General features: G+C 36.3%; 1 protein-coding gene across 2 annotated transcripts in view; it reads right to left on the reverse strand.

Annotated features, from left to right (window-relative positions):
• Nucleotides 1-14,599, reverse strand: part of ADK (adenosine kinase) — a 599,854-nt gene that overhangs the window by 211,538 nt on the left and 373,717 nt on the right. For both annotated transcript variants that reach the window (XM_053586052.1, XM_053586053.1), the window contains exon 7: nucleotides 13,493-13,663. In XM_053586052.1, the coding sequence (XP_053442027.1) occupies nucleotides 13,493-13,663 (171 nt within the window). The remainder of the gene's footprint in view (nucleotides 1-13,492; nucleotides 13,664-14,599) is intronic.

The raw sequence follows: 14,599 nt of genomic DNA on the forward strand, positions 1-14,599 counted from the left end.
GTTATGTATATTCTCTGAAAAAAAATTTCTTCCCACTTTCCTTCATTGATCTTAAAACAATCTTCGGGGGTGGCGCCTGTGGCTCAGTGAGTAGGGCGCCGGCCCCATATGCCGAGGGTGGCGGGTTCAAACCCAGCCCCGGCCAAACTGCAACAAAAAAATAGCCGGGCGTTGTGGCGGGCACCTGTAGTCCCAGCTGCTCGGGAGTCTGAGGCAAGAGAATCGCGTAAGCCCAAGAGTTAGAGGTTGCTGTGAGCCGTGTGACGCTACGGCACTCTACCCGAGGGCGGTACAGTGAGGAGACTCTGTCTCTACAAAAAAAAAACAAAAAACAATCTTCGGTTTTGTCTATAGGCTTCCCTCATGGCTTATAGCAGAAAAGGGGGAATGGAGAGATGCCTATGAACAGTCTCAGAAAGGTGACTTCCATGTCTCCTAAGAAGAAACAAGGCACCTTTGTTATACTTTAAAGGGTGGAATTACCATTTTAGATACAGCACCATTCCCTTACACTGATGGTGCAAATACCCTTTTATGAGAAAAGGAAAAATCATCTCTTACACTGTCAAAATATGGATCTATGTAAATAGTTTTTTACAGCTCTGGAAATGCTTGGAATCACATTCTTTAAAAAAATTAGACTTGGGCGGTGCCTGTGGCTCAAAGGAGTAGGGTGCGGGCCCCATATACTGGAGGTGGTGGGTTCAAACCCAGCCCCGGCCAAAAACTGCAAAAAGATAAAAATAAAAATAAAAATAAAATTAGACTTGAAAAAAAGATGTAAAATTCAAAAAGGAATTCTCTGAGAATAAAAGTATATAGACTTGAAAGAGGAGGAGTTTCTAAAATTAAAAAATAATTTTTAATTATTTTGGTTAAAATAGAAAGTTTCCTAACCAAAGAGAGAATATCTGAATAAAGATTTATGCCTGTATAGCATTTACCTTATATGGCACACATAATTACATAATTTATAGATTTATACAGATTTTCATATTGAAATAGTAAATGACATCTATTTTACAGATGTATAGAAACTGAAAAATTCAGATAAGATATCTACATGAAAGGTATTTTCAATTTAAAGAAGGACTGCTATTTTCAAATTGTTAACATGCCAATAGAAATATTAAAATGGTTTTAACCGTGTAAACAAAGACTACCAATAAAGTTTCCTCTCACACCCATAGCAGCAAAATACGTGAAAGAAAAAGCCAATGTTTGGTCAAAAGATGATTTAGAGTTTACTTATTAAGAGATACAGCCATTGCTCAGGATTAAAAGACATGGATGGATTCAATCACCTAAAGGCAATTTTACGTTTTCTTTCAAAATATCCTGATCCATCTCATAGCATTTCTGGTTCTGGCTGTACCAAGCACATCACTGTCCAAACATGACTGAAGCTACACCACCACAACAAACTGCAGAATTTTGTTTAATGTTTTCTAATTCATGCATTGATAAACTAGATATGTATTTTTTAAAGTTCAATCACCACTCAAAGAAAGAGTAATTTCAATTTTCTTGGTTTCTATTAGAGAATTTTAATATACTGAATCCGCTGTGAGGTCAATAGGTAAAGTGGCTTTCCCTATAAGGAAATCTGCAGTGTGGAAATATTGCCAAGAAAAGGACTGAGGAAGCCCAGCAATATATTATCTTTATAAGTTCAAATTATCTGTGAGACTCAAAATACTAGATATATAAGGGGAAGCTTTATCTAAAAACATTATCATTCTTTTTTTTTTTTTTTTTTTTTTTGTGGTTTTTGGCCAAGGCTGGGTTTGAACCCGCCACCTCTGGCATATGGGACCGGCGCCCTACTCCTTGAGCTACAGGCACCGCCCGTAAAAACATATCATTCTTACCCATAAGAAAATATTCAACCGAATTCTTCTGTCCAATTTCAAACTGTATTTTATTATTTAAACTATCTTAAAGTACATGGACAGATGATGTGACTTTTCACTGTAGAATTAAGTGGTAACTCTTGACAAAGCAGTTATTATCATGCGATAATTGACCCTATTTGAGAGTTAAGCATCCTGAGGCAAAGTTGAGTATACTTAATCCTGGCAGGTTAATTATCTAGTGATTATGGAGCCTGGAAAGGTATTACTCTCAAGAACCATTTGCAAAATGACACTATTCAAAAAAAACTTCTTAATTTAATAAAAATGAAAAACAAGAAGAATAATCAAGTCTTTAGTCATGTGTTGCTAGATAATGACTATAAAGCAGCTTGCATTAGCAAACATCGATGGATGTAATTACCTGCATGTAGAATGTCCTTTATTAAGTTGATTTCATGCTAACAAATGGTTGTTGCTAAAGGGAAATGTTTCAAACTTTGAAGATATCAGAAACAAATTAAAAATACAATGTCACACAGGGGTATTTGCGAAACTTGGTAAATGTAGAATGTAAATGTTTTGGCACAGTAACTGAGATAACGCCAGAAAGGCTATGTTAACCACTGTGATAAAAATGTGTCAAATGGTTTATGAAGTGAGTGTATGATGCTCCATAATCATATCATTGTATACAGTCATGATTTAATAAAAAAAATAAAATAAAAAAATAAAATGAATTTTTCTAAGGCTAAAAAAAAAAAATACAATGTCAGATTTAAAGAGTTTATATCCTAACAAGGATAATCAGTCAATTCAGATTGCATACTTTTCTTTCTTTTTTTTTTTTTTGGAGAGTGTCTCACTTTGTCATTCTTGGTAGAGTCATACCTCACAGCAAACTCAAACTCTTGGGCTCAAGGGATTCTCTTGCCTCAGCCTCCTAAGTACCTGGGACTACAGGCGCCGCCACAATGCCTGCCTGTTTTTAGAGGTGGGGGTCTCCCTCTGGCTCTGGCTGGTCTGGAACCTGTCAGCTCAGGCAATCTACCAGCCTCAGCCCCACAGAGTGCTAGGATTATAGGTGTGAGCCACTGCATCCAGTCTCAGATTGTATATATATTTTTTTGCTTTTTTGAGACAGAGTCTCACTTTGTCACCCTTGGTAGAATGTCGTGCCATCACAGCTCACAGCAACCTCAAATTCTTGGGCTTAAGCAATTCTCTTGCCTCAGTCTCCCAAGTAGCTGGGTCTCAGGTGCCCGCCCAGCTGTTTTTTGTTATTGTTGTTGTTGCAGTTGTCATTGTTGTTTAGCTGGCCTGGGCCAGGTTCGAACCCGCCAGCCTCAGTGCATGTGGCTGGTGCCATAACCACTGTGCTACTGGCACAGAGCCCAGATTGTATAATTTAAAAGTACAAAATACAATGTAACAAATTACCAGAGGGTTTTTTTTTTTGGAGACAGAATCTCACTTTGTCGCTTTGGGTAGAGTGCTGGGTCATCATGGCTCACAACAACCTCCAACTCTTGTGCTCAAGCGATCCTCTTGCCTTAGCCTCCCAAATACCTGGAACTACAGGCATCCATCATGACGCCTGGATAGTTTTTCTATTTTTATTAGAGACAGGGTCTTGCTCTTGCTCAGGCTAGTCTTAAGTGATCCACCCACCTTAGCCTCCCAGACTGCTAAACTCCCAGCATGTAATCTCCCAGGATTACAGGCATGAGCCAATGCGTCTGTGCAATTCTCAATCTCAGTTAAAAGTAAACCTTGCAAAGGCTGGGCATGGTGGCTCATGCCTGTAATCCTAGCACTCTGGGAGGCCAAGATGGGTGGATTGCTGGAGGTCAGGAGTTTGAGACCAGCCTGAGCAAGAGCGAGAACCACATGTCTAAAAATTAGCTGGGTGTTGTGGCGGACGCCATAGTCCCAACTACTTGAGAGGCTGAGAAAAGATCGCTTGTGCCCAGGAGTTTGAGGTTGCTGTGAGCTACAATGATGCTACGGCACTCTATCAAGGGTGACAAAGTGAGACTCTGTCTAAAAGTACTGAATACAGTGACTCAAACACATACTTGTACACTAACATTCATAGCAACATTATTCACAACAATCAAAGGTGGCAACAAATTAAATACACATCAACAGATGCAGGATAAAACAAAATTTCATATATACATGCAATGAAATACTATTCAGGCCTAAAAAAGGATGACATTCTGATTTAGGCTATAACATGAAGCTTGAAAACATATGCTAAGTGAAATAAGCCCGACACATCAAACTACTATTATGTGATGCTACTTGTATGAAGTAACTAAAATAGTCAAATTCATAGAGACAGACAGTAAAGCTGTGGTTACTAGGGACAGGGGTAGAGGGAAAAGGGAGAACGGGAGGTTATTATTTGATGGGTACAAAGTTTCAGCTTGGGAATATTTAACTGTAGAAATGGGTAGTGGTGATGCCTGTATAACACTGCAAGTGTACTTAAAGCTACTGAATTGTATGATTAAAAATGGCACAGTGACTCATGCCTCTAATCCCAGCACTTTGGGAGGCCAAGGCAGGAGGATCTCTTGTAGCCAGGAGTTTGAGACGAGTCTTAGTAACATAGTGATAGGCAGTTGCTATAAAAATAAAAAATTAAAATAAAAAATGAGCTGAATGTGGTGGTATGTGCCTACAGTCACAGCTACTCAGGAGGCTAAGGCAGGAGGGTTTCTTGAGTTGAGGAGTGTGAGGTCGCAATAAGCTATTATGATGCCACTGCACCCTGGTCCTGGCAACAGAGTGAGATCCTCTGTTAATAAATAGGGAGGTTGAAATAATAAGTTTTATATTACATATTTTTTATCACAATAAAAGAGAAAGAAAATAAAGCAAATCATATTCATTCAGTAATTTAGTAGTTATACTTTGTATTATAAAAATACAGCAATGTGGATACTTGTATTTTGTCTTAGGATGTGCCCAATCAAATATTTTCAGATGTCCCTTGGAGAAGAGTGTCTTTTCCATGGGCTAATTAAATGAAGAAGAGCTATGGATAAGACCTGGGTAAGAAATGGGAAAAATCCAATTCAAAAAGGCACTAAAGTTGAGCCTATAGTTATAATGGGAAAATAACTATCTAAACTTAATGCATCAGCTATTATATTATTTGAAATTTCAGAAAAGGACTTTATTTATAATAAAATGTATCAGTATTATTGAAAAGTAGAATGTGGGAAAAATGAAACACTAGTTTTAGAACTTTTTTTTTTTTGAGACAGGGTCTCACTTTGTTGCCTAGGCTAGAGTGCAGTGGTGTAATAATAGCTGACTGTAACCTCAAACTCAAGGGCTCAAGTGATCCTCTCCTGAAAATCACGTGCCACCATGCTTCTCTATTTTTTTCAGTTTCTACAGAGATGGGGTTTTGCTCTGTTGCTCAAACTCCTGGCCTCAAGTGATCCTAAAGTGCTAGGATTATAGGTGTGAATTACCATGCCAATTGCAAACTTTTAGAGACAATTTGTCTTTATTTAGTTTTGCACCCAAACTTTGTTAATTAAATTATCATTCTACTTGCACCAATATTTCTTCAGAATATATGATATTTATTTTAATGATTATGTAATGAATATAAATTTTATTTAAAAGTTTAGAAACAAATACCTTTGTGGGAATAAACGTAACGTGGGATACTATAGAGTAGCACAGTAGCCATGAGTTTACCCTCATTCACTTGGCAAAACTTATGTGTGGACAAGGGACTACAGAGCATAGGTTATCCAAGCAAGTTAAGTGAAAATTAACAGAGGAACAAGCCCAACACTCTTAACAATACTACCAATACTATCTAAAAAAAAAAAAAAATACCCATAAAATTACTGTATAGATTAAATGGTTTTGTGAATAGCCTTTGTAACTTCAAAAAATTATTCAAAGGTAGGATATGATAATTTTTACTTTTTTGTCAAGATAAGAACTCAGAACTACCAAAGCATTCCTCAACTGGCTTATATTGCTATTTAAATATAGGGAATATTTCATGTAAATGACAGAAATGTCATAAATGGTGATTAAAAAAATAAATTGGTACTTCTATATTTTAACAATTTTTTGGAACTTGAGTGGTTCTAAATTATTTTTTCCCATTTACAAACAGATAAGTGGAATCACAAAGTATGTAGTCTGTTAAACAGCTTTATTAAAGTATAAATGACATACGACAGTGTACACAAATTGTAAGTGTTTAATTAGATAAAGTTTTACATATATAAAGTCATACAACCACAACCACAATCAGAACACACTCCTAAGTTTCCTCATGCCTATCTGTGATTGGTGTGCCCCAAAGCACATCCCTATCCCCAGGCAATAATGGATTCACTTTCTGTCACTATAAATTAGTCTGTATTTTCTAAAATTGAATAAAATGAAATCATATAGAATGCACTTTTGTCCAGTATCTTTCACTTACCATAAATATTTTGAAATTCATCCATGATGTTTGTTCATTTCTTGGGGATATGCGTAGTTTATATTATTTATAGTTGAGTAGCATTCTACTCCGTGGATGTATCACATTTTGTTTATTCAACCACCAGTTTGTGGACATTTTGTATTTTTTTCAGACCTTGGCTAGTAGAAATGAAATTGCAGGGTGAACATCATGGCTCATGCCTGTAATCTTAGAACTCTGGAGGCTGAGGTGGGTGGATTGCCCTGAGCTCACAAGTTCGAAACCAGCCTGAGTAAGAGTGAGACCCCGTCTCTAAAAATAGCCAGGCATTGTGGTGGGTACCTGTCTTCCCAGCTACCTGGGAGGCTGAGGCAAGAGAATCACTTGAGCCCAAGAGTTTGAGGTTGCTGTGAGCTACGACACCACAGCACTCTATGGAGGGTGACAAAGTGACACTCTGTCTTCAAAAAGGAAAAAAAAAAGAAAGAAATGAAATTGCTATGAATATTTGAGCATGTCTTTATATGGACACATGCTTTCATTTCTCCTGGGTTAAGACCTAGGAGTGGGATAGATAAGTCATATGATATGTTTATATCTAACTTTGTGAGAAACAGGAAAACCATTTTCCAAAGTAATTACACCATTTTACATTCTAGCAGCTCCATATGCTTGCCAATATTTGGTATGGTCACAATATTAATTTTAGACATTCTAATAGCTGCACAGTTATATGTTATATCGATTGAAGTTTGCCTTTTTATTTCTCATTGATTTTCTTTTTCGAGACAAGGTCTTACGATTGGAGTGCAGTGGCAATCTCAAACTCCTGGGGCTCAAGTGATCCTGCTATCTCTGTCTCCAAAGTAGTTGGGCCCATAAGCGTGTGTCACCACATCTAGCTAATTTTTAAAAAAAACTTTTCATAGAGATGGAATCTCACTATGTTGCCCAGGCTGATCTTGAACTCTTGGCCTCAAGTGACCCTCCCACTTCAGCTTCATTGCTGGAATTAAAATTCACTGCTGGAATTACAGGTGTAAGCCTCCATGCCTGGCCTGGGTTTTTGCTTTTATTCTATATTTTGTAATCTTGCTAAACTCACTGTTGGTTCTAATAGTGTTTTTCAAGATAACACTGGCTTTTCTGCAAGGATGATCATGGTGTTTGATAACAGAGACAGTTGTACCTCTTCCTTCCTAATCTGAATTTTTTTTTTTTTTTTTTTTTTGGCCGGGGCTGGGTTTGAACCCACCACCCACCTAGTCCTTGAGCCACAGGCACCGCCATCTAATCTGAATGTTTTAATGCCTTATTAGAACTGGTTAGAACCTAGTACAATGTTGAACAAAAGAGTGAATATCCTTGATTTGTTGTTTCCCATCTTAGGGAAAATTCAACCTCTCAACATTAAGTATGATCCTAGCTGTACATTTTTCGTGGATGTTCTTCATTGCCATGAAGTTGTTCCCTTCTACTCTTAGTATTCTGAGGGCTTTTATCAGCAATGGGTGTTGGATTTTCAAGTGTTTTTCTGTATCAAAAAAGATAATCTTTTTTTTTTCCATTTTAGTATGATGAATTATATTGATGGATTTTTAAATGTTAAACCAATTCTGTGCTACTGGTCATGATGAATTATCCATTTTATTTATGCTGGGTTTGATTTGTTAAAATTATTTTAAGAATTTTGGCATCTATGTTCATAAGGGATACTGGTTTGTAGTTTTCTTTTCCTGTAATACTGTTGGGTTTGGGTATCAAGGTAATGCTTGTTCCTCATGGAATAAGTTGGGTAGTGTTCTCTCTAACGTTCTGAGAAAGCTTGTGTTTTATTTTTCTTAAATGTGTGGTAGAATTCAACATTGAAGCAATCTGGACCTTGAGTTTTCTTTGCAGCAAAGGTTTTAACTACAAACTCAATTTCTTTAATACATAACCTAAATAGTCTTTTTCTATTTCTTCTTTGGTATGCTTTAGTACTTCATGTTTCTCATGGAATAACACTGACAGGAAGGGCCAGAACAGCTTCTAGTTTAGAGCTGATGGGGCGAAATCATTCTGAATATGCTATTTGAAACCCCATGAAGTATTAGGTTATCCACTCTGGCTAGTAGAGTAAGACCTGTAAGGTCCCCATGCGCACTCTGAAGATTTTTCTCCCTAGTGTTTTCAGGGGGCTCTTCTACCAGTCTTTATTATAAGTCTCCTTGTAAATAGGCGCTGATCTGTATTAAGCCGAACACTTGGGTAGGACTCTGGAAAAATCCTGTAAGCTGCTTTCTCTTCTCTGGTATTTTTATTTTTAAAAACACATATTTATTTGAGACAGAGTCTCACCCTGTCACCCTGGGTAAGTGCTGTGGTGTCATAGCTCACAGCCACCTCAAATTCTTGGACTTAAGTGATCCTTTTGCCTCAGCCCCACGAGTAGCTGGGACAACAGACACCCATCACAATGACTGGTTGGTATTTCTATTTTTAGTATAGACAGGCCTCATTCTTGCTTATACTGATCTCCAACTCCTGAACTCAAGCAATCCTGACTTTTAGAGTGCTAGGATTACAGGTGTGAGCCATCTCGCCTGGCCTCTTCTCTGATACTTTCAACTTGCAAACACTAGCTGTCCTGGACTTCTTAACTCCCAGCTCTATCTTCTCTGCCAGCCTCTATTTAGGTTACCTTTCTGTGCTGTGTCCTGGAAACTCTCTCCAAGTAGTTAGCTGGAGCAATCATTAGATTTATCTCATTTATTTCTTGTCTCATAGGGATCACTGATCACTGCCTGTGAAGAAATACTCTTGACGGATAGGGTGTTTTGTAAAATACTGAGGTGACCAGAAAAGTTTTAAATCATCAGTACTAGTATACAATCCTTTGAGAAAGGGAAGGTGACATCAGGTAGAAAATTATGGCCAAGTGTGTCTGGTTTTAGATAAGTGTTGACATTTTAAAAATTTATACTAAACTAAGTACATTTTCTTGGTAGGAAGAGAGAAAGACAAAACAATCGTATATCTATTCCCTGAGAAATGTATTTTACCATCACATTTTAAAAATGAAATGTCCCCTTTTTTTCCAGAAGTGAAGATAATATTATTACTATAGTATTCAAGAAGAACAATGGACAGTGTGACTAAAGTGATAAAACACATTACTCTCCTTGCTTTTTATGATCAAATATGGTATCCTTTTTATTATCCCTACTAAATTTTATTAGTCAACTGATATTTGCAGTCTATTATCATTAAAAAATCCAATTTTGACATTCAACTTACTTGATATTTATTAAGGTATTGCATTATTTGCATTTGTATTATATACAGATATAATTTTATCTGAATCAGTGGTAGTTTACTTCATCCAAGCTCAGAATAAACAATGAAGCATACCATTAGAAATCCATTTATTTGTTAGATCTTTTGAGACTGGTTTAATAAAATACCACCCAATCTATTCACCCCATAGCCAATCTTTATTATTCTATGGGGTGTTCCAATGGTCATCCCTAAAGTTGCCATATATAGGGAAAATGGGGAATTGCAGCTACAATGAGGTAGCCAACACATAGAAACATACTGTAAATATTTTGTGAAATTTTGTAGAGGATATTATGTAAACAAAGGTATATTTAGTCACAGTTTCTTTATGTATGGCAACTTTAGGGTCACATAGTATAATCCATATTGTGACAGGTCTTTTTAAATATACTGTGCATCCACTGTTTATTGGTCTGCCACAATAGGTACTACAAAAGTATTTATTAAAATGAATGCAAACAATAATTACAACAAAAGAAAAAAAAGATTTCCTGATAAGACTTACAGACATCTAGTAGCTTATAGTTATCACTACCTCTTCTAGGTGGAGAAAAATAATTCCTTTAGTAATCTATACAATAAAGTTCTAATCAAACTTTAGTTTGTTTTTGTAGAATTAATCATTTTAAAAACTGTGGTACACCACATAAGATAAAATTTACCATATCAACTATTTTAAGTATTCAATGTCACTAAGTACATCAAAAAATAGTGCAACTATAACCACTTTCAAATTCCAGAACTTTTGTAACATCCTAAACAGAAGCTCTGTACCTATTAAATAATAAGTGCCTCATTCCTTTCACTCCCACCCTCTGGTAACCATTATTCTACTGTCGATTCTATAAATTTGCCTATTCTAGGTACCCCGCACAACTGAGTTCTTACAAAAAAACCAAGTAGTTGTCTGTTATATCTGGCTTATTGTATTTAACATAATGTTTTCAAGATCCATTTATGCTACAGCATGTATCAAAATTTCATTTATTTAAGGCTGAATAACATTCCATTGCATATTTTTTTTTTTTGAGACAGAGTCTTACTGTGTTGTCCTCAGTAGAGTGCTGTAGTGTCACAGCTCACAGAAACCTCCAACTCTTGGGCTTAAGCGATTCTCTTGCCTCAGCCTCCCAAGTAGCTGGGACTACAGGCGCCCGCTATAACACCTGGCTATTTTTTTTTGTTATGGTTGTCACTGTTGTTTAGCTGGCCTGGGCCAGGCTCAAAACCGCCAGCCTTGGTATATGTGGCCAGCGCCCTACCCGCTGAGCTACGGGTGCCTCCTGATGCATGAAAGTTTTTAATTTTCATGATGTCCAATTTATCTATTTTTTAATTTGCTCCTTACACCTTGGAGTCTTTTTGTTGTTGTTAAGTAGAGTCCACTTTGATGTCATCAATATCTTCTGCAAACTTCAATCATTCTAACATATTCTTTTATGTTCTAAGTCTCTGCCAAAGTTTTAATATCAGTCTCTGGTTCTAAATATGCTATCTTTTTTTTTTTAACATGTCTTTTACAAACATGAACTCTTATTAAACAGTTTTCTGTGTGCTCTGGAATTTTTCTTTTTTTTTTTTTTAGGTCCACCCCACTGTGTCTGAAGGCCAGCAGTTCTGGAGAACAATGAGAGTAGCCTCTCTAAGACAGCTCAGATCTCCTATTTCCAAAACCATTGCTCTGGAATTTATTTTATTTTATTTTTTGAGATAGAGCCTCACTCGGTAGAGTGCTGTGGCCTCACAATAACCACAAACTCTTGGGCTCAAGCGATTCTCTTGCCTCAGTCTCCCAAGTAGCTGGGATTATAGGCGTCTGTCACAATGCCAGGCTATTTTTAGAGACGGGGGTCTCACTCTAGCTCTGCCTAGTCTTGAACTTGTGAGCTCAGGCAATCCACCTGCCTTAGCCTCCCAAGTGCTGAAATTACTGGGAAGAGCAACCATGCCCAGCCTTGCTCTGGAATTTTTTAAGGACCTTCACTATTATCTTCCTAAAGTCATTTGTGACTAATCCTCTCAAGCTGTCTTTATTTCCAAAATCTCATTCTTTGGACTCATACTTATCTTTTTGGAAAGTTCTAAAATTTGTTTTCTGAAGGTCTAGTGCACATGTTTAAGTGCTGCCAGTCTGATCTTTCTTGACTATATAGAACTCAGATCAAGTGTTAATTTCTCCCATGATTCTCAGACTTCTGAGAATAATTTTCAGCTATACTGATGACCAGTTCTTTCATGTTATTCAAAGGGTTTTCATAGCGCTTTTCACAATTATTTACTTTACTCTTTATTTATTTATTTATTTATTTATTTGAGACAGTCTCACTTTTTGCCCTCAGTAGAGTGTGCTGATATCACAGCTCACAGCAACCTCCAATTCTTGGGCTTCAGTGATTGTCTTGCCTCAGCCTCTGGAGTAGCTGGGACTATAGGCACCCACCACAGTGCCTGGCTATTTTTGTTGGAACTGTCACTGCAGTTTTAACTATTTGGGGCCAGGTTCAAACCCGCCATCCATGGTATATGGGGCCGGCACCTTACCCACTGGGCCACATGCACTGCCCATACTTTACTCTTCAGAAAATAAAACTGTCAATAAGGAAAATCTAAAAGGCAGATTTTAGTTAAATGAAAATTTGAGTAGCTATCTGTTAAAGGCCTTCCCAGTATTTTGGTCAATATGTCAGTTTGTGAATTGTCAAGAACATAGCATTTCAAATCTACGGAGGGCAACATAGTAAGACTCCATCTCCCTCTCCCCCCAAAAAAGGAATATAGCATTTCCTTCTAATGGTTATCACCTCTGTAGATAGTCACACCAAGACATTACTTCTACCAAATCAGATCCTTAATCTTCACCTAGGTGATCTCATAAATTATTAGCAAACTAATTTTTATGTTACTCTAGACAGACAGAACAGTTATCTTATTTGGATATAAAACTGGTGAGTAAATTCAAACTATGCTAGAACTATAATCAGAATGAACCTCTAAGATGACTAATACAACACATTCGTTTTAGACATAAGATCCCCAAGGTACACAACAGTTCAGTGACATGGCCAAGTCATAGGAAAACACACTAAAGAATTTTTTTTTAATTCATGAATTTTTAAAGCCTACAGGTTAAACATAAGCTATAAATACTAAATAAGCAAAAAAAAGTTATTTTTCTATAATTAAGAAGAGAAGAAAATACATTCTATGTAAAAAATACAAAGTTGTATTACTCAAACGAAATTCCATTTTATTACCATCAATATACAACTATTAGCAAAAAAAGATAAACAAAGAAATTTAATATAAATCATATTTCGATATTTATTCATAATTTATCAACCTTAGATTTGAACAACCTTCGGCTTTGAAGTGACTAAAAAAAGTGATGAAAGTGGTTTTTATCTTAATTATAGTCATAACAACAGGCTCAGGAGTTCGGGACCAACCTGAGCAAGAGCAAGACCCTATCTCTACTAAAAATAGAAAAGCTAGTTGGGGGTGGTGGTGGTGGGTGCCTGTAGTCCTAGCTATTCTGGAGGAAGGCAAGAGAATCGCTCAAACCCAGGAGTTTGAGGACAAAGTGCGCAATGACATCATGGTACTCTATCCAGGGCAAGAAAGTGAAACTCTATGTCTTAATAAATGAATGAGTGAGTGAATAAAGAAATGTTTTACTAAATAAGAATTTACTGTGTACTGAATGAAATACTGAAAATGCTGAGTTACAACAGTCACACTGAGGCAATTTTGTTACGTAATTCTCAAGGATATTAGTGCCAAATTTGGCTTTTATTTACATGTTTTTAAACATATACACAGATCACAAACAAAAACAAGTTTTCTGTTTTTTAAAAAAGGTACTTACTGTCTCGTTTCCAAAAAGTATGTCCACATAAGGCATAACTTTCATCAATGGTTCCTTGTAGAATTGGCTAATAAATGGTGCAGACAGATTCAAAATGAAAATCTTGTTGTTTTCAGAAGCATGGTGAGCCACTTTTAAAGCTGACTCTGGAGAAACTGTAAGAAAAAAGCCCTGGATAAAGGAAAAAGAAGGAAAAATTAGAAATGCCATCCCTAGAATCACTTAAGTGAGAATAAAAGAAACCTATAAAAAGTACAAAGCATATATAAAAGATGATTATAAAATTCAAGATAGAAAATAGTAGCATTTGACTAGGACAATTTTAACATACGAGTACTACATGCTTGATACACACCATTACTTCTGAGAATAAAATATGACTTATTTCATATTAAATTGATATGCTCAATACTGGAAGAATTCTGAGACTCTATAAAAGAAAAAATAGTCCAAGGGTCTCATTCAGGACAATAATTACATTTAAATTAGAAAAACTGTACTATTAAAGCAGACCAAATTCGTCTAGCGTATAAACAGTGTGGATTCTTATAAACGACTTAAAAGTAATCTGTTTATTAAGATCATAGTTTGTTACCTTAAGAAATACCTAAATTGAATTTTAAGGAAGATTCTAAATTACAATTTTCAAGTAATGAGAAAGTACTTCAGCAAGACAATAGGAAAATATTTTAATTAATGTTTCATATCAGGAAAGCTATGTTTTAAAATACTATTTATCTCCATATTTAATATTAATCAAAGTTTCATTAATCCAAGGTGAAAGTATACATATACAGGAAATTAGTTTGAATGGTACACAAGGAACAAAAGGAATACACAAAAGGAAATAGCAGAAGATAAACAGGGAAAGGCCAGCTAAATTAAGAACATGAAGGACCTTGGTTTCAGAGGTGAAGACCGTTTGATAGGCAATGTGAGAGGGTGGTGGTGGTGGGAATGGATCAAGGGTAATGAAATTTTCATTGAAAGCAAAGAATAAAAAGTTTGCAGGAAAATTTAAAGGAAAGTTAATCTGGACAGCAATAATTCAGCAACAGCTTATCAAAGTCTGTATTTGGCCGTATAAAAAAAAATACTGGGACCACT

Source organism: Nycticebus coucang, chromosome 3 (genome assembly GCF_027406575.1).
Source record: "Nycticebus coucang isolate mNycCou1 chromosome 3, mNycCou1.pri, whole genome shotgun sequence".
NCBI lineage: Eukaryota > Metazoa > Chordata > Mammalia > Primates > Lorisidae > Nycticebus > Nycticebus coucang.